Here is a 22,291-nt window from a genome sequence, read left to right on the forward strand (position 1 = left end):
GTCATCAAAACATGAAATCCATTGCGAAGCTTCTTCAACACGGAACATGAATAGAGACAAACATGGAGAAGTTTTTTAGCAGTTGGAAATTGCTTGGCAATTCAATTTTGTCGATTATTGGGACCTGAAATATTTGGTGAAGTTATTGTGAGCGCCAATATGCCGGTGGAAGGAACAAATCCACTCATAAACGCCCGAGATAGGTTATTCCGCGCCCTGTTTTTCAAAATGGCGCTGATGTATGCTCGTTCTTTTCCTCCGCCTGTTAGGCTACTTTTGGAAATGGGAGTGCTTATGAAGGTATTTATATTTATTTATGTAGAACCAACGGTGTTCGAGGGTATTGTTTGGGGCCTTGATGATGTCGAAAAGTTTGATATAAACAACGTTTTGTGGTTTAATTAGTTGAGCACTGTGAAACAGTAAATTATGAGCAAGTTGATTGCACGAGTTTGGCACGCAAGGTATCAGTTAAGTGTTTACTTTGCTAAAAGTTTTTTTGTGGCCCCTGCTCAAAAATTTTTAAAAGAGCAGTAAAAAAAGGTACCCATGAAGTAAGGTTTCGTGCAATCAGCAAACGTAAGTAACCTTGTTTGACAAGATATTTTAGAGAACTCTTATACGACGTACTAAAGCAATCTGAATCCCGTTTTGCTTATCATTGAACACTTCAGTGAATACTATACATTAGATTTTACTTCAAATTTTAAAAATGGATGATCTGCAGCTGCCTTTTACAGAAGTTTTCTAATCATTATTTGTTTGGCTAAGATTCAAAATTTCCACTGACACGAGGACGATAAATGTGCATGTATGTATATAAAAAACCCATTGTGTACATTAATTGGATTCATGAGAATTACTGCAGGTGACAGCAACAAATAGACTTTTTATCACTGTCATTTGAGGTCTTTGAGAGTGGTTACCTGGTTTTCAGCCTCTATGAAGATCCAAGCTTCTCATCTTTCCAAATTCTTTTCTATTAATGATTGAAATTTGTTGAAACTCATCAAGGAACAGTTGGTGTTTAACAAAACCAATGTGGCTGCTGCTCCATTTATGAATAACCAAATGTTTACTACACATTTTGTCTTATTTACTAGCAAATAAAAACATCTTTAAAAGTTTTCCCTAGACATTTTTGTCTTGGCTTTTCGTGGCTGTGGTAGAAAGTGTGAATATTATCTATGGCACAGGGGTATAAATGTTATAAAAATAATCACACAAGTTTTTATTTTACTTGTAAATTTACAACAAGAGGTAAGGTTTCAGACAAAATAATATTAAATGAACATAAATCACATTTCTGACCTTGTTGATTAAACTCACAATTTCATATCACCTACAGTGACAAGCTCTGTATTGTGTTAAGACTTGTACAGTGCATATATTTATTCACATTTTCCCTTTCTTATAGCCATGTTGTTGTCTTGAGACTGCTCCACAGTTTGATTATTCATTGACCAATAAAGGATGGAAACAGAAAAATATGCTGTAGTTAAAATGAATTATAGGTCAAAATGATTTTTAACTTTTTGAGATAAGCAGCAACAAAAGAAAAGACAAATTACAGTCTACCGGCAGTTTGAAATCAATGTGAACTTAAATTCGTTTTAACTATTACAGTAAGTCTTATTCTATTAACAAAATTAGAAAGCAAACAAATAAAGGCTGTTGGTCTTTATTAGTTTACATTAGTTCTTAATATTTGATTTGTTTCTTTGTTAGGCAATCACTTGTTTTGTGATCCTCGGCTATATACACAATGCTTTTTCAAGGACTCCTATAAACTGTTTGGATCATGTAAAGGACAAGTGGCCAAGAGATGGAGTACTTAGAGTTGTCATATCAAGAAGTGCTGCTGTCAGCAGATTATCTGAAAATGATACAGCAAGAACTAACTTTACTAATTCCAATATTACTGAAAGTTTCCATGTAAATATTAGTCAGTTAGGAGTATCAAATGATAATTCATCTTCTGTGGGGGATATATATGGTCATTCATCTGATAACGCACCACAAAAGAATCAACTTCCTGTCAGGGACACTGTGGTGCCAAGTGGTTTTGAACTGTTAGCACCAATCAAAGTTGAAGGTAGGCTTCAAGTTATAATGATCTTTGTGTCAGTTTAAAATAATGTACTAAGCTTAGTCTAGGTGGGACAAGCATTTCATTCCTGGATTCCTTTCAAACCTTCAGTATTAAATGGGTGATTCCAGAAAATATCCATACCCAACCAGAGATGGCTTCTATATTTTAGCTCCTTGCCTTCGGAAATCCCCAAAAATGGGCTATGCCCCCGATGCCTTTTCAATTCCATGATCGTTAACCCCCCTTCCACTCACACTCTTGTCTGTCCCCTCTGGAAATCCAAGATCTGATCCCCCATGCCTCGGAATCCAATCATAAGTATCCCCCATGCCTTCAGAATTCCAGTTCAAAGAACCCTCCCTTGCCCTCAGAATTCCAAAAAGCCGTCCGTGGTATGGTATGGCTATTTTCTGGAATGGCACAATGCCTTTGACTTAACAAACAATTCCTATTTTAAATTTAATGTTTCACCATGTTTAACATGAAGAAAGAACATATCTGTAAGTAGTTATAAATCATATATTTTTAAAAATTTGTAGGTGAGAAAAAAGAAGAATATGCTGTAGAATATGCCTTGGAGTATGGCTTTCTAAGGCTCTCTGCAGAATCCAGGAAAAAGCTTGGTATTCCTGTCTTGCTTGTTGAACTTGGTAAGTTAGAAATTAACAAATATCAAGACTTTCAAAAAATTAACGAATTAGTTTTATACATAAGCTTCCCAAAGAAAGTGGGAGTTAATGGGCCCTTTAAAATAGCACTTGGAGAAAAAAATATATTAGCCACGTGAGCAGTAACAAAATATTTAATCTTTCATCACTCTACAACGAACCCTTTCAAGCCACCTTAATTACTACATTCAGACTAGCTTTAGTGCAGCAATACTCACATCACAATCACCTGCACTGATACATGAAACCCTATTAAGCCACCTTACCCTAGTAATTACATTCATCCTAGCTTCAGTGCAGTAATATCTTCACATCACTGGCACTGACACAGAAACCTTCAAGCCACCAATTTAGACTGGCTTCAGTGTAGTGGTATTATTTGTGAATTTGTTCAGATCCAGCAGTTGAGGAATGTTTTGGGGACAGTTTGAGTCGTTTCTTGTTGGACGAATTTCTTGGTTATGATGACGTATTGATGTCAAGTGTCAAGAGACTGGCAGAGTACGAGGACAACAAAGGTAATTAACTTTTTGGTAATTTATGTTATTTTACCTTGGCCAGCTGTATATGGTGTACTGTACAAAATACTGTTCATCTATAAAGCCCTGACCAAAACGGCAACGCAGTGGATGCAAGTTGAAAACTGGCGTCCACTTGCATCTCCATTTGGCCAGGACTTGGGTGCACTTCCAAGGCCTTGCATACACTTGTAAACTTGTGTTGACTTGAGTTCACTTTGGTCTTGTTCAAATTTGCACTTAAAGTTTTTTCACTGTTTGGCCACCCATCGCAAGTCACCACAGTTTTTGCAGTTTACCTTAGATAGTGAATTGCATCTCGTAGCATTTTAAATGGCTTTTTGCTCGGATAAGCTTGCGACTACTGGCATCCACTTGCGTTACCGTTTGGCAGTGCTTAAGATTATATCAATTGTATTCCTGACTTTTCACTGGTCTGAACTTGGCATATATTTGAACAGGGATATACATGTAGGATTCCTGAGATATACATGTATGTTTCCTATTCACAACTGCCTGAGCACAATGGCAAGTACATATTAACAACAGCACACAAGAACAACAATGAACAATTTATAAACAAGGAATGGCTGTTGTCCTGTGGTTAAATGCTAGTTATTCAACAATAACTCAACATAAGGGCAAGTGTTGGTCCTTTTTTTGAGGGCACAATGATATTACTTCCCAAAGTTACATATGAGTGAAGAAAGTTGTAAATGTTGCAACTGTGAATGCTTTTAATTAACCCTTACGTGTCTTGCCTAGGTTATTTGCGCAATGTTGTGACTGGAGACCACTTTCGGTTTGTCAGCATGTGGATGGCACGTACATCATACCTGGTGGCTCTTGTCCTCATGTTTATTTTCGTAAGTAACCTAACTGTAGCTTGTATCACTTTGCCTTTTCGCAATTATTTTATGTAATAACCTGAAATCAGTTTCTTCAAGTATTATCTGTCCTAGACAGTTGATAACTCAGCTAGTGGATAAATGGTGAGGTACATCATTATTTTGCTATGCTTTTGTTTTTCAGACAATTTCTATATCAATGCTGTTGAGATATTGTCATCATCAAATCTTTGTTTTTATTGGTAAGTATCAACCTCAAATTCCAGCTTACCCTTGAGGTGACTTTCCTGGGCCCTTGCCTATTGGATCAGTGAGCGTGAAAACTTACTTTCCTGATAGAAAAAAAACTTTTATGTTGTCCTGGAAAACTGGACCAAACATTTTCTTTGAGCCCTGCTATTGTCGTTTTTTATAGTACTGTATTCTAATTTTTAGCATACGTATTTATTCGATTAAGCGCCCAACCTCGTACGCCCCCTCGTCGCCCCCCTGAGGTAGAAAAATTGCCCCCCCCCCCCCCCCCCTTATTGGGGGGGAAAAAAGGAGGGTTGTTTTTTTGTTTAATTAAAATTTTTTTTTTTTTTTTTTTTTTTTTTTTTTTTTTTTTTTTTTTTTTTTTTTTTATTTTTTTATTTTATTCCCCCCCCCCCCCCCCTCCCCCCCCTCAAAAAATACCCCCGAAGAAAAAAATATCATTCTGCACCCTGCTAATTTGTTATCTTTGCTGTTTTTTTTTTTCAAGTGAACTTGCTTCAGATGCTGGATCTGAATGTGACAATAGCATTTCCTGCAGCTCCTCTGTTCACAGTTATCCTCTCTCTTGTTGGTAAGCAATAAGTGTTTTAATATTTTGGTACTTTTATTGACAAAAGTAGTAAGTGATAAACACAGGCCTGCCCAATCGCAAACTTGCTGAAAGGATTTTGTGATGTCACAACCAATGATTACACTTTGTCATAAAAATAAGAGTGTATTTTTTGGTTAACATTGCAAAGGTGGTGATATTGCAAATGGAAAGTTTGTTTCTGGGACGTTCCTTTTCCGTTGTAACTCACAGAATGATTTCAATATTTCTTCTCACAGGAATGGAAGCTATTATGTCTGAGTTTTTCAATGACACCACGACCAGTTTTTACATTATCCTGATAGTATGGACAGCGGATCAGTATGATGCGATTTGCTGTCATACTCAACAGAGTAAAAAGTTTTGGCTCAGGTAAGTGGAACGCCCACTGGTGCGATGGGACATGATGATGATGTAGAACTATTTAAGGTGTCTGACTGATGAGTATTCTAGTATGAACTATAAGTAAAACTCTTTTAATATGTTTTCTTTCAGGTTCTTCTACTTATATCATTTTGCATTTTATGCATACCATTACCGTTTCAATGGACAGTACAGTGGGCTTGCTCTTGTTACTTCATGGCTTTTTATTCAGGTATTGAGTTTTTTTTTTACACTTCTCCGAAAAAAGGGGAAGCCTAGAGCCAAGCGGCCCATACTGCTGGAGCTTATCCCGATTTCTGTAGCATTAAGCAGCTAGGAATATTTATATTCCCCCCTGAATGGGATGCTCTAGTCCATCTCAGGGTACCCCCCAGCATTATGTCGCCGGTACCCATTTATACACCTGGGTGGAGGGAAGCACTATGAGAGTAAGATGTCTTGCCCAAGAACACAACACAGTGACCCTGGCCAAGACTTTGACCGCTCAATCCAGAGTCCAGCGCACTAACCATTAGGCCTCCACACCACCCACCCAAACCTTAAGTTAAGTTTTGTGTTCTCTTTGAGAGGTGTAGTGACCAAAATAAAAATCATTTGAGAGCAAAGTAATTGCTTAATTGAAAACACCTCTTGCACAATATGTCAGTTAACAGGCTTATTGCTTATACCAGTCCCAGTTTACCACGAGTAGCTAACACTGTTATTTTTTTCTCTCACAGCACTCCATGTTATTTTTCTTCCATCACTATGAGTTACCAGTGATTCTGAGCCACCAGGCTGATCCTGAAGAAGACCTGTTAGCAGATCCCATTGCTGCGCTCACTGATGAGGTTAATGTACCAGCTGTAGATGAACTTCACAACAATCTGCCCCCTGATAACTTTCCACAACCGGATGCTTCATTTACTGATGGTAAGTCATTGCTAAAAAAAATTGTTAACAGGACGTACGTCCCTTAAAATGTTTTTCTTTTCTTTTTTTTTTATCACAAAGTGGTATTTATTTTAACTCTATTGTAAGTACAAGGTCATGATAAAAACCCTCTACCTGGTTATGGTTTGTCAACTGAAATAACTGTTCAGGATGTTGATAACAGAAATAAGCGTTTTAAAATTGTAAGCAACATTTTTATCATGACATGTATTTTGTCTGTTTTGAAATTTTATTTTCAAGTTGTTAAGGAATTTTCATTGTCACAGTGCAAGGTTTCATGTCCCTATTTTTTCCATAAAATCCCCAAATACTACTATGAAAATGTATGATCATGTATAAATTGCTCAGACATGTTCTTGATTGTTCCTTTACAGAGGGCGAGGGACAGCTTGCTAATAGCAGTAGTAGTAGCGAGACCATGCACTTCACCACTGAAGCAGGTAAGCTGTTGAAAAAAAATTTAAATCCTAAACAGCACATTTACATGTACTGAGAGGCTTCAAAATGGTTTTGAGTCTGTTTGATAAGGAATGTTTGAGATAATGAGTCCTGCTTACCAATTAAAATTAATGTCAACAAAACTTCAGAAAAAGTATTTATCATTTAAAAAGTATTTATGAATGAATGAATGAATGAATGATGAATGGATGGATGGATGGCTCTAGCAAATTTACTTCTTGGGGTTACCCTGCACAAGCATCCCATCCAGGGGAGACTGCTCCTAGTCATATCTACATGCTACTGAAACCATAAGCTCCAGCAGTATGGTACACTTTGGCCTGATACAGGATTTACCTGTAGACCTTACAGCAAACATAAATGTAAATAAATGTTTCTTGTCCATTACTCATGCGGGAGCCACGTTGGCCTAATGGTTAGCGTGTGGGACTCTGGATTGAGTGGTTTGGGTTTGAGCCTTGGCTGGGATTATTGTGTTGTGTTCTTGGGCAAGACACTTTACTAGCTCTCACAATACCTCTCTTCACCCAGTGTATAAATGGGTACCAGCAATTACGATTTATTCGGTATAAGGCGCACGGTTTTTCAAGGAAAATCAGTTTTTCTGTAGGAAGTTTCTGCCAAAATTGGGGTGCGTCTTATAGCCGAGTATTTTCCCAACAAAATCTTATGAACACCATTTTACCGGAACTTACAAATAAAACAAGAAAAATTAAAACACTTAATGTTGGTCATTGATAGAAGGAAAACAGAATATGAAACAGTCAAGTAAAGATTGTCACGTATAAAAAGTTTTAGCAACGCGTGTCTATGCAGGCATTTGTGAAAAGACAAAGAAAATCAAGCATATCATTTGTAACAAACCTTTCTAAGCGTGGAATGTTGGAAAGACTAAAGACAATGAAAACACCAAAAAAGTTGAGAATCTCAAAACCACCGATAAACAAAGTACGAAGCGACGAAGCATGCTTGAGAACTTGTAACCAAGCTACAAACTCAGTGTTCACTGGAAACTACACATCTGCCAGGTTACTAAGCAGGTATTCGAAGATGAACGATGGAAAGATGTTTGCTCAAGTGGATTACGCAGAAGAAATGTTACCGAGAGTGCTAAGAGTATGAACTTCATCATTTTAGAAGAACTGTCCTATTGATCACCGCACTCACTCTCCACTCATGGTGGTCTTATAACCGAGTGTTTTGGAAAATTTCAGTTTGTAAACTTAGCATGACAAAGTTGCCAAGTTTGGGGTGCGTCTTATAACGAGTGCGCCTTATAACCGAATAAATACGGTATTTAGTGCTGGGGGTAACCCTGCGATAGACTAACATCCCATCCAGGAGGAGTTGAAATACTCCTAGTCACATCATGCTCCTAAACTGGGCTCTGCCCAGCCTGATGGGCCACTGGGCTAGACTGCAGACTTCACCTGTGGCCATGTCAGACTCCATAACTCATGCCTGATGTGTAATATGTTATGTTAAGTGCTCAAATCAGATCAGTTATTCCAGAATTTTGTTCTAGTTTGGTTACATCATCATGAAAGGACACCTTAAATGTTCAGTGGTTCATGTAGTTAAAATACACCAACAAGTTTGGTAATGTCTTTTTTCCTGAACATAGATGGAAGAGTTGCTGATACTACGTTAACAAGAAGACTGTGGACCCAATCTCATAATCCTGCAGCTGATGATTTTACAGAGCACTTGAGCAGTTATCGCCTTCCTGGTCATGCTAATACAGCAGATAGATTGACAAGTTTTGCAGGGTATCATACATGGGCACAGCAGCACCAGGATGAAGGCTCAGGACAGGGTACTGAAGCAGGACCAACAACTAGTGACTCATCTTAAAGATCTAACCAGGTGCATTCTTGTTCATAATACTTCACAAATATCCATTAACAACAAATTCCCTCTCATATTTACAAATAAAGACAACACAACACTGGCAGTAAATGGGACTATGGACACTGGGTGCTCCCTGGGATAGCAACAAGCGAGGGTGGTAGCAACACACCCTGATAAGCGTAATTGGGTGGTTAGCGAACAGCACCCTGCAAACTAAGTGGGGCGGTTAGCGGACACAAACCCCAAAGCACAAACTTGGGCGGTTAGCGGACACACCCAGATAAAGTGAATGGCGACAGCAACCCTTGGGCGGTTCGCGGGCACGCCCAGTGAATGAATGGGGTGGTTAGCGAACTCATCCAGAGAATGAAGCCCCCCGACCCAGTTAGGTAGCTAAAGATAAGGTGGGCTAAGGGACCCACCCAACCTGCCACGGGCGATGGCTAAGTGGAAGGTGTGCACCCAGGCCAGTAGTCCAAGTTTATTGTAAAGGGAGGGTAGGGATGGGAAAAGCAAACTTACGAGTAACAGTAGATAGCGTGTGTTGCGTGCTAGTAGAAACAAAGACTGGTATATAAAAGCACATGCACGCACGCATTGTTCACTTGAGACCTGATATGCTACGGATGGCCAAAACTGATAATGGAATCAACGATTGACATAAGCACTAAGTGCTGATAGTGATACCCAGTTAATGGAGCTGATAGCATCCACTGTTTATATAGCAAGTTCGCCGGAATGTTTGTAATACAACACATCGATTAAAATAACTCTGTAGCCAAGGCATATTTACTGAATAATGCTACGCTCTTGTAGTTAACTGTACTTTACGAGTAAAGTGTACATTAACAACAAATTCCCTCTCATATTTACAAATAAAGACAACACAACACTGGCAGTAAATGGGACTATGGACACTGGGTGCTCCCTGGGATAGCAACAAGCGAGGGTGGTAGCAACACACCCTGATAAGCGTAATTGGGTGGTTAGCGAACAGCACCCTGCAAACTAAGTGGGGCGGTTAGCGGACACAAACCCCAAAGCACAAACTTGGGCGGTTAGCGGACACACCCAGATAAAGTGAATGGCGACAGCAACCCTTGGGCGGTTCGCGGGCACGCCCAGTGAATGAATGGGGTGGTTAGCGAACTCACCCAGAGAATGAAGCCCCCCGACCCAGTTAGGTAGCTAAAGATAAGGTGGGCTAAGGGACCCACCCAACCTGCCACGGGCGATGGCTAAGTGGAAGGTGTGCACCCAAATTATGCCCCAAATACTGCCAGGACAATACATTAGTAAACACAAATTTACAAAGGTCTACACTGTCCTGTGCTTGGATCCCAAGAATGAAGCGGAGAACTATGTGTGGTGGCCAGCTGGGCAGGGACTGATTGGAGGATTGAAGCAGGTGTCCTTATATATTGGGTGTAGCAGTTGCTGGACCATCGGCCAAGGGTTTGGATAAGCCAGGAGGGAAGGCCGGCCTCTGCAGCAGTTGTAGCAGCCCCAATGCGGAAACTGTGGGATGCATAACGCTCTGTGGCAAAGCCTAAACGTTGGAGGAGGATGCGCAGGATTGAAGTGACTTTGTCCCTGGTGAGAAATTGCCCAGTAGAGAACAGGTAAAGCGGGGTGGCACTGCGGGATGGCTGATGCGCTAGGTAACGATGCATGGCCCGCACTGCACAAACCGAGCGGCCAGAAGGAGCAAGTTTGATGGAACAACCCTTCCGGAAGGGATCGGTTTTGGATGATTTTAGCTGCATTGTTAAGGATCCATCAGAGGTAAAACTTATGTCTGAATGAGACAAGTGAACGAGGGAGTTGAAATAAGTTGAAGATGGTGAGGTGAACTCACTTGAACGTAAAAACCCAAAGAAGGCCAAAGTGAAGGCTGACCAGAGCATGAGTTTGTCTTGCGAGGCAAACTGGGGGTCAGCTGACAGTGCTCCTTTCAATTGACGCATGACCGACATAGTTATGGGTAGTCGGCGTCGAGAAGAAAGTCCATTCGTGCGTTTAATGCCACGTAACAGTAGATGAAGGAGGGGGGCATCTGCAAACGGGTCGGTGAGGCGGTTTTCGATGTGGGCATAACGGATCCCGGCCAGATACAATTTAATGGTGGGGAAGCTGACTTGATCGGAGAGCCAAGACGCAAAATATCGTAGCTGTAATTCAGATGCAGGGAATGGATCCCATTGCCTGGAGTAGCAGAAGGTAGAATACCTGCGAATTCCAGCTTGGTAAGCACGGCGTGTGGAGGGTGCGATGGCTTGCGACTGGAGAAAAGCTAAGCGACCATCCAGAGGGTCTTGGCTGAGGGGGGAGCTGGCGTCTGATCCCAGTCTGCCTGAGGGGCGAGTTGGCGGAAGCGGAGCATCTGAAAACGGGACAAAGCATCAGCAATGGAGTTGTCAGTTCCATGAATGTGGGAAACAAGAACTGAAAATTGGTGGGAAGCAGCACAAAAGAATATTGACCGAACAAGGTGCATGAGGAGGGAGTTACGGGAGGAACCCTTTGCCCAAATATCCACAACTGATTGGTTGTCACAGTGAAAAAGCAATTTCTTGCCCCCCCACAGTGGACCCCATAGGAGGCAAGCAAGAGCTATGGGGTACAGCTCCTTCCACTGGATGGAGCGGTCCACCAAGTTAGGAGGCCAGGAACCGTTGAGCCAATGGCCTTGAAAATAGATGCCAAAACCAAGACCTCCAGAAGCGTCGGTGAAGAGCTCAAGATCCGGAGATCTTGACCAGAATGGATCAGGAATAATAGCGCGGCCATTCCAGAGTGGGAGGAACTTCAGCCACCAAGCTACATCCCGGCGTGCTTCCACATTTAGGGATATATGATGGTGGGGAAGGCGAGCCGTTGTACTCAGGTCAATCAGGCGCCGGAGGAATATGCGACCAGCTGGGATGATTCGACAGGCGAAGTTGAGTTTACCGATGAGGGAGAGGAGTTCCCTTTTGATGCATTTTTTACAAGAGGACCAGGCCTGAAGTTCAGTTAAAAGCTCCGAGAGTTTGTCGGGAGGTAAGGAGCATTCCATAAGATTGGAGTCGATGAGTATACCGAGAAACACCAGCTGAGTGGTTGGACCTTCCAGTTTGTCGGGGGCCAGGGGAATGCCCAGACGATCAGCGGTTTTGACCATGGTTTGGACTTGAGATGCACACGATGGCGAAAGTGGTGGACCTACGGTAAAGTAGTCGTCAAGGTAGTGCATAAGAGCTGAGATGGCATAGTTGTTCTTTAGTATCCACTCAAAGGCATCGGCTAAACGATTAAATAGGAACGGCGAGGAACGGAGACCAAACGGTAGGCGGAGGTCGACATAGAATTTTCCTTGCCAATGCATGCCGAGGAGATCTCGGTCCATAGGAGACACCGGGCATAGACGAAACGCGTGCTTGAGGTCGAGCTTAGCCATTAGAGCACCGGTGCCAAAAGAAGCTACTAGGGATAGGGCTTGATCGAAGGAAGCGTAGTGTAAGGTGTAATCCTCTTTACTTATGAAGTCATTGATGGAAGAGCCTCGGGGTGAGGAAAGATCCATGATGATACGCCAAGAGCCGTCCTTTTTAGGAACAACCCCGAGAGGTGAGCATTGTAGGGTTGGAAGGGGGAGAGATGAGAAGGGACCTGCTGTGTGGCCTCTACTGATCTCTTTCTGGAGTGCCTCGGTAACTGCTTCAGGGTGAAGGAGGGTGGATTTTAAATTTGGAGTAATCCTGTGGTGACGGGGGCCCTGGTAGCCAATACGACAGCCAAATTGCAGGTCATGGAGCAGATCTGAAGCGAATTGTCGGTCAGGATAGTACTTTAATTCTTGAGCCAAGTTGGGTATACAAACAGGAGTTGATGGAGGAAGGTGGGAAAGACTGGAGGACAGATTATTACAGTACTCCTTTTGGGCACTGAGTACTGGGATGGGTGCCGCCACAACCTTGGTTACTGCAGATGTGAAGGAATTGGCAGTTGGTGCGACGGCAGAAACGACGGTTGAAATCCCTGCAGGTGAAGTTTGGTGAAGGGGAAGAGAGGTTGACCTGCTGAGTGTGGGCAGGTGGCTTAGGGGTGCTGGTTGTAGAGGAGGCTGACCCAGAAGTGAATGGCTGAGCTTGGGCTGCGGGGCGACGAAAGGACTGGTTGGCTTGGGTATGAGTCGGGCAATTTAAAGTGCGATGGCCGTAAGAATGGCAAGAAATGCAAAAGGGGAGCGTTTCCTCTTTCAAGATATCATTGTAGAGCTGGTCGTTGGTATGGGCCCAAGACATCGATGGGTTAGTGGCGGCCATGTAGCGGAAAGCTGTGTCGTACATAATCCACGCGGACGCTCTAAATTTCCGGCTGAACTTACAGATCTGATCTTGGTAGGCCAGGAGATCAGGGGCAAGAAGAGGGAAGTGGTGAAGGACTGTTCGTAGGTAAATATTCCAGGCCTCCAACCAGGAATGAATGCCGTCGACCTTGCGTTTCCGTTGATGAGAGGGTACAAAAGCCAGGGATGAGGGGTCTTGGGCGTTGACCTCTAATTTAAATTGGTTCTGTGCGGCCAAAGAAGGGTGAGGGTATAGGTTGTCAGACAGTAGATCAGCAAAATCTATGTACTCACGTTTGATGATCCGCTGCTGGATTTTTTGTGGAAGCGGTGGTAAATTGTGAGCAAGGGCAGAAGTGCCAGGCGTTCCCAACAAGTTGGCTGAGAGGGGACTGGGACCGAGTGCAGGAAATTGAGCGACGCCATGTTGTAACTGTTCGGCCCCTGTTGAAGCGTTGTTTAAATCACTCGGGCCATGAGGCGGGCGAGTTTGAATAGCCGTCGAAGGAGGCTGTCGTTGCGGAGACGCTGGAGAGAGCAATGAACTTGCAGCCGGGATTGGAGGCTGCTGCGAGCCAACACGCTCGCTATGAACGGCTGCCGAGATAAGTGATCGCAGCTGTGCAATCTGTTCGTCAGAAAAAGCACTCGCTTGGGCAGGATTTGCACCGACGTTAACCATCAAGGCCGGTGAAGGAACGTTGTTTAGTAGATAGCGTGTGTTGCGTGCTAGTAGAAACAAAGACTGGTATATAAAAGCACATGCACGCACGCATTGTTCACTTGAGACCTGATATGCTACGGATGGCCAAAACTGATAATGGAATCAACGATTGACATAAGCACTAAGTGCTGATAGTGATACCCAGTTAATGGAGCTGATAGCATCCACTGTTTATATAGCAAGTTCGCCGGAATGTTTGTAATACAACACATCGATTAAAATAACTCTGTAGCCAAGGCATATTTACTGAATAATGCTACGCTCTTGTAGTTAACTGTACTTTACGAGTAAAGTGTACATTAATATTGTCACTGCATTGGGATTCTATTCACAACAAGCAATAAACTGGACAGTATCTTGAGTAAAATTATTTCATAATATGAGATTTGTATTCCTACCAAATTAATAACTTCCTTCACAGTCTTCTGTCATTTGAGTTACAACATTACTACCCATGTAATTCTAAGGAAATCGAACCAAAAGTCTTTTGTGTTTTCCATGAAATCAGGTGTTTCTTTATTAACAAAGGCATTTGGTTTTGATTTAATTAACAAATTAACATCAGTTATTTTCTTATTTTTCCCTTAGAGTCATACAGCCTTCTGTGCAAGATATAAGGCAGCGGGCAATGCAAATCCATTTGCGAAGCTTGATTAAAACTTAAATCCTGTAGGAGCTGGGATCAGACAAGTGGATCATTTGCATTACAGTGTAACCTCAGTATAAACTCAGATCTTTTAACACTTCAGGATAATTTTTGACAGACAATTAAATTGATTGGTTTATAATAAGGCTTCTCTGAGGATATGGCTCCTCTATTCCATAGATAGAGAATCTCATGTCACCAAAAAGATATGCAAACTTAATCTTGCAAGACACATATCAGATACAATGTACAGGATTTTGGTACTGAGTATATGTGTTACACTACAAGTTTCAGGGTTGCATGGTTGTCGTGTAGTTGTCACAGGATATTGTCAACTTGACAGCCGGGGAGTGGGGGGGGGGGGGGGAGAGCTTGTCTGAAAATTTGAATTCAACCCCTTAAGGATTCCAATCTGGATGGATGTGGCTCAAGTCTGTTTGGGAACCTCCCCTCTCCCTCCCTGTCGCTGACAGTAACAATTTTGATTTGTCAGTAAACCTGCTTAACTAGTTTGGATTAGTGTTTACTCAGGAAAAAAGCAACTGAATTTCCTGTATAAAGAAACAGTCTTATGAAAATTCATTCGTTATCTAGAGAAGATGCTGCAGAGACATGACACCAGGGAGCTTATGTTTCAGTTATTCTTTGGTCATGTTTGGCAGGGCCATACATGCATGTTAATTGGGTTTTATATGTGACGTGCTAGCATCAGTCATGATTGACAGCAGTCAATCTTAAGTTAGGGTTTCAACTTCAGAGTTTTCATGTAATTGAAAAGCACAGTAAGATAGCAAAGTCAGGTCACAAGAACAAAATGCTATTTTTTCTGTATCAGATACTAGATCTTGCTATTCCTAGCTAAGTTGTACAGAAATTGAAGGTTTGTACAGAAATAAAGGTTGGTTGATTATTGATATCTAGATTTGGGCAATAAAAAACAGGGCTTCATATTTGAAGAAGAGTATCAAAAAGAAATAAAATAAAGTAAATTATGTTAACACCGTATTCAGTGAATATCACAATAAAACAGTTTGTAGAAATCCTCTCAAAGAGCTTGTCTTTTGTAAACAATGATGGAAAAACCCCTAAACTTTCTTTAAAAGAACCCGATTTTGAAAAAGAGACATTTAACTGCCATTTTACGGGTCATCTCTGTGTTAAAACTTTTGAAGTTTCGTTTTGTTTTGGAGGTCTTTTTATGTTTTCTTCGCTTTACATCATTGAGTTTACAAGAAAGAACCCCAATTTATCCTCTCGATCCAAAACTTCTTATCTGTAAAAAGTTTTATGCTATATACCAGTTAACATAGGTTAATAAGATAATATATTTTAGCCTTCTTTGCCCCCTTAACCCCCCCCCCTCCATCACCTTCATTCTTCAATGTTGTATTGATATCATACAAACCATATTCATATTAAAAATTAATTATTAAAGATAGTGTCTGGTTTGCAGTGATGTATGCTCTTGCAATTTCATGTTCTCAGTGCATTTGCAACTACAGCACTGTATCAGCAAAAGGTGCAATCTGATTGAGTACACAAGTGACTTTGATCTATAGATGTCTCTTGGGACACGCACTCTTTTTTTTTTTGCTGAGTTTTATAAAAAGAAAACTTTCAATGAAGCAACTTTGGAGATATTCTGTGTTTGCTGGATCATCCCTTGGGTTATGCCAAAATAGCTTGCTCTCAGTTTCTATCGACTCTGATACTAGTAGTTTGGGAGGGGCTTTGCCTTGACTTTAATAGTAACCCAAGCTGATAGCCGATAGAAACTGAAAGAAACCTTGAGCTTGCTGTATAAGTGTTAAAAAGTCTGGATGGAAACATAATATTATACTTTTATATTATTTTTAATAATTTCTTTAGAAGTTAATTACATTGTATAATAATATTATAAACAATTAGCCTTAAGGTGTATTTGTACTGATGCATAATTCTACAACATTATCAGGGTGCATTTCCGTGGATAAAATACAATGAGAAAATATAGAGTGATGTGAATGTGCAGAATAAGTTCAACACATCCAAATGATGTTCCTTTTTCGCTTTTTTCATTATGTAAGATGTGCATCAGTTGAAATAAGCCTTTTTCATTTAAAAACTTTGTACACCTCTCACTCTGTACTGTACATTGCTATTTATAACAATTCTGTAACTTATTTCTAGTTTTCAAGACAGCTTATTTTTATGGCTCTCAGTAATGGCAGTCATGAGATCAGTGTTATTAGTTTTGCTCTAGATGGCAGCAACTGTTTGCAGTCAATGTTATGACAACTTCAAATGTTAATGAAGGAATGGTGATAGTTCTGATGAATAAACAAACACTTGTGACAAGTTGTCCAGCTCGTATGTTCGCGAGGAAAGGCAGTCTACAATTTGAAGGCCCCCAACACTCTGAAATAATAATTAAAAAAATACAGATCATATTGCTTTCAGATGTATCTCTTACTAATAAAAAGGGCTGATTAATGCAGTTCATACAGTACAACTTTTGTCACATGCAACTTTTGTAGCACATGCTGCTTGTGTCGAGCAAAAAATAATATTCAAAGAACTTATAAACATGCGGTCCTCAAATTACAAATCACAACCAATAGAAATTAACATACCCCCTAATAAATGAGAAATGTATACGAAGTTAGACATACTTGCATTCCAGCAGCAAGTGGAAGCAGGTTCAGTTGTAACTCCACTGAATTTCCAGGAAGAAGAGGGCCTAAACTCTGAATATAACAACACAGTAGTTATAAGGACCAAAACATAACTTGCACAAAGTTAATAATAATTCAACTGTAATGGCCGGTCCCCTTGTTTGGAATGAGAACAGAGTGGGGTGAGATGTGTGTTGTGTGATAATGCAGCACTTTCTTCTTGTCCATACTCCTTTTTTGTGCCCACCCCTGTGGGAATAAACGCAGTCTATGACACAATTGATGGCATGTTGCCTCAGTGGTGTGCCTAGAAAAGCATTTTGGATAAGTACTTGATTTTATTCCAAAAGAGATCGGGCCCCAAAAATAACAGTGACAGTCGCATCATTGTTTTATTATAATTCCATTACTAACGCCATATGGCCACTGATATAAGTAGGTTGCAAACAGACTCTGGAGGCAACAGTGTGTGGCGAAGCTGTAAGTTTTGGCGAGCAAAGAAAGCCGCTGTGGTGAAGCGAGCCCATGAACATTCAGCGGCTTGCTTCACTAAATTGTGGCTTCACTACACATGCATTGCTCTAGACTTGCCACAAGTCGACCTCACGAGTTTTCACAGTAAATAAGCGAGCGAAGCGAGCCTTTTAGGGCGCGAAGCGGCCGTGCGAGCGACGAAGTCGCGAGATCAAGTTTATTGAAAGTCTAGCATTGCTCCTGAAGAGAGCCTGGTCACAAGCTATGATACAAGGTAAAGAGAAAGTGCCAAATGTGACAGGTTGTTAAGCCACATGTAGTATTTTGTAATACACTGTGCACAGTGCTCCATAATTTTGGAAAGTTCTAAATGATGAAAAATGTATAAATCCCTTGTTCGACAGTGTCCAAGTTACTTGTGTTGCAAACAGTGTTGTAGTCAATAATTTTACCTTTCCAGATGTACCACACCACATCAGTCCACCATCTTTGCTTTTTGTCATGAACAGTTTAAGGTCCATCTTCCTCTCACTGAAAATGAGGACAAAGTGAAGTCAACATTACTTAGTATTCAGTTAAGGCAGTGATCTCTGTACATTAATACAATTTTGTATGCATGTACCCCCCCTCCCTTGTGATTTGTTCGAGTTGGTAAAAAATCAGCTATCACACAGATAAAAAAAAACATGGGTACAACTAGTTCAGTCTGTTTAAAATGCATCAATAAAAAATTAAAATTAAATGCAATGGGAGGAGGAGTCCACAGACATGTTGCTCCCACAAAATGTTTTCTCATAAACTGTCTTGGATTTTCACCTTTGGAGAGTGCAGGTGCCTGAGGCGGTATTAGAATTAAAGCTTTTACACTGTCTTTTTTTCATAAACCTTACCATGTGTTTCTTAATTTTAGTTTGAGTGGAAATCTTTTCTCCACTAACACTGCATCTGGGATTTCGACAACACTCATTTTGATATCTAACACTGGAGGAGCCTAAAACAAACAACAAAACATTAATACCGGTAATCTGAAATGTTGGAAAATAAAAACAACCTAAATGAGAATTAATTTAAAGCACAACACTGAAAAAAAAAGTGTTTTAAATTATAACTGTTTAAGAAAACTTAAATTATTTTTATTATATTTTGGTTTTTTTTTTAAGGGGTCTTCTCCCCCCCCCCCCCCCCCCCTTAGCCATATCATTGGCACATTTTATAACTATGACGTTTTGATTATTGCCATTTTCTTATTTAGCTGGGAATAAGAAACATATGATACACACCACTCGCTGCAGTTGACTAGTTTGAAGTCTCCCTCTTTCTCCAAATGCTGTTCTCCATACAATGTCCAATTTTCCAACAACATTAGCTACCTGCAATAACGTATGAATTTTAATTAATTTCCACTGAACAAAATGATAGTCAGATGTTTTATAACATTTCAACTTTTTTAAAATCTATGAGAACTGCACAGGAAATATTTTCAAATTTTTACCTTGATATTTCTGTCAATGGGCGTGACGGGGGTCAGCCGGTACAGGTATTGTCTGGTGTCATTTGGGTTCATGTATGACCCCTGACCAAATACACTCTCTGTATTGGTCTCCTCGCTAAGGAAAGTAACAAAAATGACATGTGTTTGGGACTAAAAATGATTAATATAATTGAAATTAAACCAGGAATATTAACAGCTCCTACCCATTTGTTTTGTCTACGGGTATGACATTAAGATCTGTAACACTGTATGTTGATGATGGCTCTAACTTGACTGACTCCATAACCATTGGACTTGATGTTATATTCTGCACTTGAGCCTCAAGGAATACTTCATCATCCTGTCAAAAATCAAATGGTTTTAGATCTCGGCTTAATATACTCACAACTGAATTTATGCTAATTATGATGCTTACCATAGCATTGTAAAACTTTGTTTTGACATCAAGAGGTTTTAACACCTAGAAGTAAAATAGATTAAAATCCTTTAATGCTAATCTTAAAACTTGAACCATGCCCTTCCTGGTGCCAAACATGCTGCCTGTCAAAGGTCACCCAAGCTGACTATAGCAATGTTATTTGTTGAAAAACATTTCTTTGGTTGGCAACTGCAACAATGAATAATCTACAAATTTAACCTTAGAATTTCACTTCTTTAGGTTAATAGTAAATACAAACTATATTGAGAAAATTTTCCATACTTAAAAAAACAAATGCCAGGCCTTGGAATGAATCAACTGACTTTTTATATGAAATTATTTTTTCATAAAAGTTGACTCTATTCTCTAAAAAATTTTGTTCGAGGCATTATGACTATGATGCGGGTGTGTGTGTGTGTGGAGGGGAAAAGGGAAGAGAGGGGTGAGGGGTATTAGTATAAGTTCAATCACCTGGAATTTAAAGAATTTCCTGAAGTACATTTTCTCGCCTGTTATGGTTGCATAGTTCACAGCACACACAAGACTGAAAATAAAATAAAATAAAAATTATTTATTAACATAATTAGTCCAAACAAAGAGCCAGTATTGGAGTGAATAACTGATACACCTTCTTGTCACAATTACATAGATTTGAATTCTTACCCTCCTTCCCTAAAAAAATTAAAATAACAGACTTACATGTGTGTTCCTAGTTCTTTAACTTCATGTTGAATAACCTGATCAAAACTCTCCTCAGGATCAAGTTTAGCAACTGGCATGTTAGCTGTACCTGACAGGGTCAACCGCTGAGAAGAAGTCTGAAGATCAGTCTGAAAGAGGAAAGGGCAACTTTCTTTATTATAATTATGTAATATGAGAAAGTCTAGGATGTACTTAATTATAATAATAATTAATAATATCTTGAGGAAAATCTGTGGGTGCCTTACTCTTAAAATGTTTCAAATATATTAACCACTCATCTAAAATCCAAAACACACGGGGAAGAAAAAAACCACAAACCTTAATCACAATATCTTTAACTGGTTGGTTACTATCATTATGAACACTGACATAACTTGAAAATACTTCACCTAGGAAAATATTTCTGTAACAAAAAATAAACAAATATCGGTAATTTACAGAAACAATCAAGTACTTAGTAGACTGTTAGTTTAGTGCACTGGATTTGCCAAATTTTTCAGAGACCCCTGATCCTCCACCCTACCTCTAGCTGGAAAACTCCTCTACAGTCTACTGCACTTTGTAAGTTGTCAACTGGCCAGCCTGCAACCAGTTGGGATTCTAATCATGTTTCTGATGATGATGATGATTTGATGATGTGTGTGCTTTTCTGTTTACCAGAAAGAATTCAAAAAGCCCTGAGATTTCTCACAGTAATCTTTACTGCATCCATTTATAGTATGACTACGGACAAGTCAAGTCAAGTCAACTTTATTTAGACAGGGTGGCCCAATCAGCACTTTGCTGGTATCAACAGGAGCCCTGCGTAAATTATGAGTCTGTGTTTTCTACATTATAAAAAATTCTAATATGTACAAGATAAAAATGGGTAAAAAAGCACCTAAAAAATACAAATGAATTATAATAATTTTAAAAATTAAGTAACTTGTTGTAGTTATACAACATGTTACTTTAAAACTTACCCAAAAGTCTGTGGTAAAACAAACAATTCACCCAGAGCAAATTTGCTAAGGCCCTTAACAGATGTTATATCAGCCAAGTGCGCATCCTCAAAAGTATTTTCTGAAAATTAAAGGTTGTACACCATTATCATTATAATGGCAAATATTTGTAAACTATTACATCGCTGGCTAGTGACAGAGATATCAGGAGCTCAGAGATGTATAAAGAACTTGGCCTAGTTGGAGAACAGCTGGCACTGCTCACTCTGGCAGAAGAGGTGAAAAGAGCAAAGAGGATGGCAGTTGCGAGCTCTTAAAAATGCTACATGAGGAACAGTTCATGTGTCAGAACTGCAGCCACATTGGCATGTCTCAAATTGGATTGCTTAGCCATAGCCAACACTCACCCAATTGCTAGTCCACGGACCTAATGCCTGATGGACGCCCACAAACATGTATATTATGATATCCTAATCAGAGTAGACAATGCATGTAAAATATAACTACCTTATATGGTGTAATCATCAAAGGTTCCTAGGAAACATGATGTATAGCTTTTTTAATGGCCAATACTATTTTCTAATTGGTCAGAGTCAGAGTTTCTTCAGATATTTTCCCTATTATGTAATTATTTATATAGCTGCAGTGTTCCCATGACTGGCAAATGTGTCTGTATGGATATTGATACCCTACAATACCCGATTCCCTCTATAGCGCGCGCCTGCAGGGAATCACGGTAGTTGTATTCATCAAACCCTGCGCGAGACTTAGCAACGATGCGCGTTGCTGAGTCTCGCGCAGGGTTTGATGAATACAACTACCGTGATTCCCTGCAGGCGCGCGCATAGAGGGAATCGGGTATTCAGAAGATCTGTACCCTTTTCGTTGACAACAAAAAGTGATGCATATGAAAACTTGTATGATCACTCCGCAGGCTCAAGGTTCTCAGGCTAATTGAGCAGAATTTTATATTATTCGCACCTGATAGTGCTTTCAACTTTTTAGTTTATTGAATGAGGAACACTAAGACAGATGCAAGTTATGGAGAATTTGCATAGATTTAATCAATTCATTACCTGGTAAATCTTGAGGTTCATTTGTCACAGGTACACTGGTATACAACGATGGTCTAGTTAATCTCATTACTAAAAAGCAAAACAACGTGTGTACCAGTAATGAGTGCCAGAAGAAAATTAAATCATAGAGGAGGGCATAGAAAAACATCGAAGTTGATCAAAACAAACTGTGACGAGCATTTACCTTTTAAAGTTAGTAAGTGTTCCCTTTCCCGTAGCCCGGTGTCCATTTTGTTT

The 22,291-nt window shown here is 40.1% G+C and overlaps 3 protein-coding genes across 4 annotated transcripts; 1 reads left to right on the top strand and 2 right to left on the bottom strand.

The window, feature by feature from the left end:
- Positions 1–28: 28 nt before the first annotated feature.
- LOC144637415 (membralin-like) lies at positions 29–16,634 on the top strand. 2 transcript variants are annotated; one of them, XR_013567715.1, is made up of 14 exons: positions 29–300; positions 1,729–2,095; positions 2,632–2,742; positions 3,156–3,278; positions 4,044–4,144; positions 4,311–4,368; positions 4,869–4,952; positions 5,210–5,342; positions 5,466–5,565; positions 6,074–6,266; positions 6,662–6,727; positions 8,371–8,612; positions 14,240–14,769; positions 14,818–16,634. XR_013567715.1 is itself a non-coding variant. In XM_078496478.1 (13 exons), the coding sequence occupies exons 1-12, from the start codon at positions 160–162 to the stop codon at positions 8,598–8,600; spliced, it is 1,707 nt and encodes a 568-aa protein (XP_078352604.1). In that variant the 5' UTR covers positions 29–159; the 3' UTR covers positions 8,601–8,612; positions 14,240–16,634. The 2 variants fall into 2 exon arrangements, 1 of the variants encoding a protein (XP_078352604.1); XM_078496478.1 differs by having other exon boundaries at positions 14,240–16,634.
- On the bottom strand, positions 9,905–13,609 carry LOC144639048 (uncharacterized). Its single transcript, XM_078498310.1, has 2 exons — positions 13,222–13,609; positions 9,905–10,980 (listed from the first exon to the last, which is right to left on the bottom strand). Exons 1-2 carry the CDS (start codon positions 13,607–13,609, stop codon positions 9,905–9,907), a joined length of 1,464 nt encoding a protein of 487 aa, XP_078354436.1.
- Positions 16,132–22,290, bottom strand: LOC144637426 (trafficking protein particle complex subunit 13-like). Its single transcript, XM_078496491.1, has 14 exons — positions 22,239–22,290; positions 22,055–22,123; positions 21,000–21,099; positions 20,356–20,440; positions 20,035–20,165; positions 19,807–19,879; positions 19,333–19,377; positions 19,121–19,257; positions 18,918–19,032; positions 18,706–18,795; positions 18,316–18,416; positions 17,878–17,956; positions 16,949–17,023; positions 16,132–16,694 (listed from the first exon to the last, which is right to left on the bottom strand). Exons 1-14 carry the CDS (start codon positions 22,282–22,284, stop codon positions 16,584–16,586), a joined length of 1,257 nt encoding a protein of 418 aa, XP_078352617.1. The 5' UTR covers positions 22,285–22,290; the 3' UTR covers positions 16,132–16,583.
- Position 22,291: the final 1 nt, after the last annotated feature.

Source organism: Oculina patagonica, chromosome 14 (genome assembly GCF_052425735.1).
Source record: "Oculina patagonica isolate OP01 chromosome 14, crgOcupat, whole genome shotgun sequence".
Classification (NCBI taxonomy): Eukaryota; Metazoa; Cnidaria; class Anthozoa; order Scleractinia; family Oculinidae; genus Oculina; species Oculina patagonica.

What these genes read in the sequence shown, in the direction of transcription:
- LOC144637415 (XM_078496478.1), top strand. Translation starts at nt 160, where the DNA reads ATGCCGGTGGAAGGAACAAATCCACTCATAAACGCCCGAGATAGGTTA. An exon ending in TGTCTTGCTTGTTGAACTTG is followed by an intron (nt 2,743 to 3,155) that starts GTAAGTTAGAAA and finishes GAATTTGTTCAG; the next exon opens with ATCCAGCAGTTGAGGAATGT. An exon ending in TCAAATCTTTGTTTTTATTG is followed by an intron (nt 4,369 to 4,868) that starts GTAAGTATCAAC and finishes TTTTTTTTCAAG; the next exon opens with TGAACTTGCTTCAGATGCTG.
- LOC144637426 (XM_078496491.1), bottom strand. Translation starts at nt 22,284, where the DNA reads ATGGACACCGGGCTACGGGAAAGGGAACACTTACTAACTTTAAAAG. An exon ending in ACACTTACTAACTTTAAAAG is followed by an intron (nt 22,124 to 22,238) that starts GTAAATGCTCGT and finishes TTTGCTTTTTAG; the next exon opens with TAATGAGATTAACTAGACCA. An exon ending in AAAGAACTAGGAACACACAT is followed by an intron (nt 19,880 to 20,034) that starts GTAAGTCTGTTA and finishes TTTTATTTTCAG; the next exon opens with TCTTGTGTGTGCTGTGAACT.
- LOC144639048 (XM_078498310.1), bottom strand. Translation starts at nt 13,609, where the DNA reads ATGGTTAACGTCGGTGCAAATCCTGCCCAAGCGAGTGCTTTTTCTGAC. An exon ending in CCAGCAGCGGATCATCAAAC is followed by an intron (nt 10,981 to 13,221) that starts GTGAGTACATAG and finishes TCCCGTTTTCAG; the next exon opens with ATGCTCCGCTTCCGCCAACT.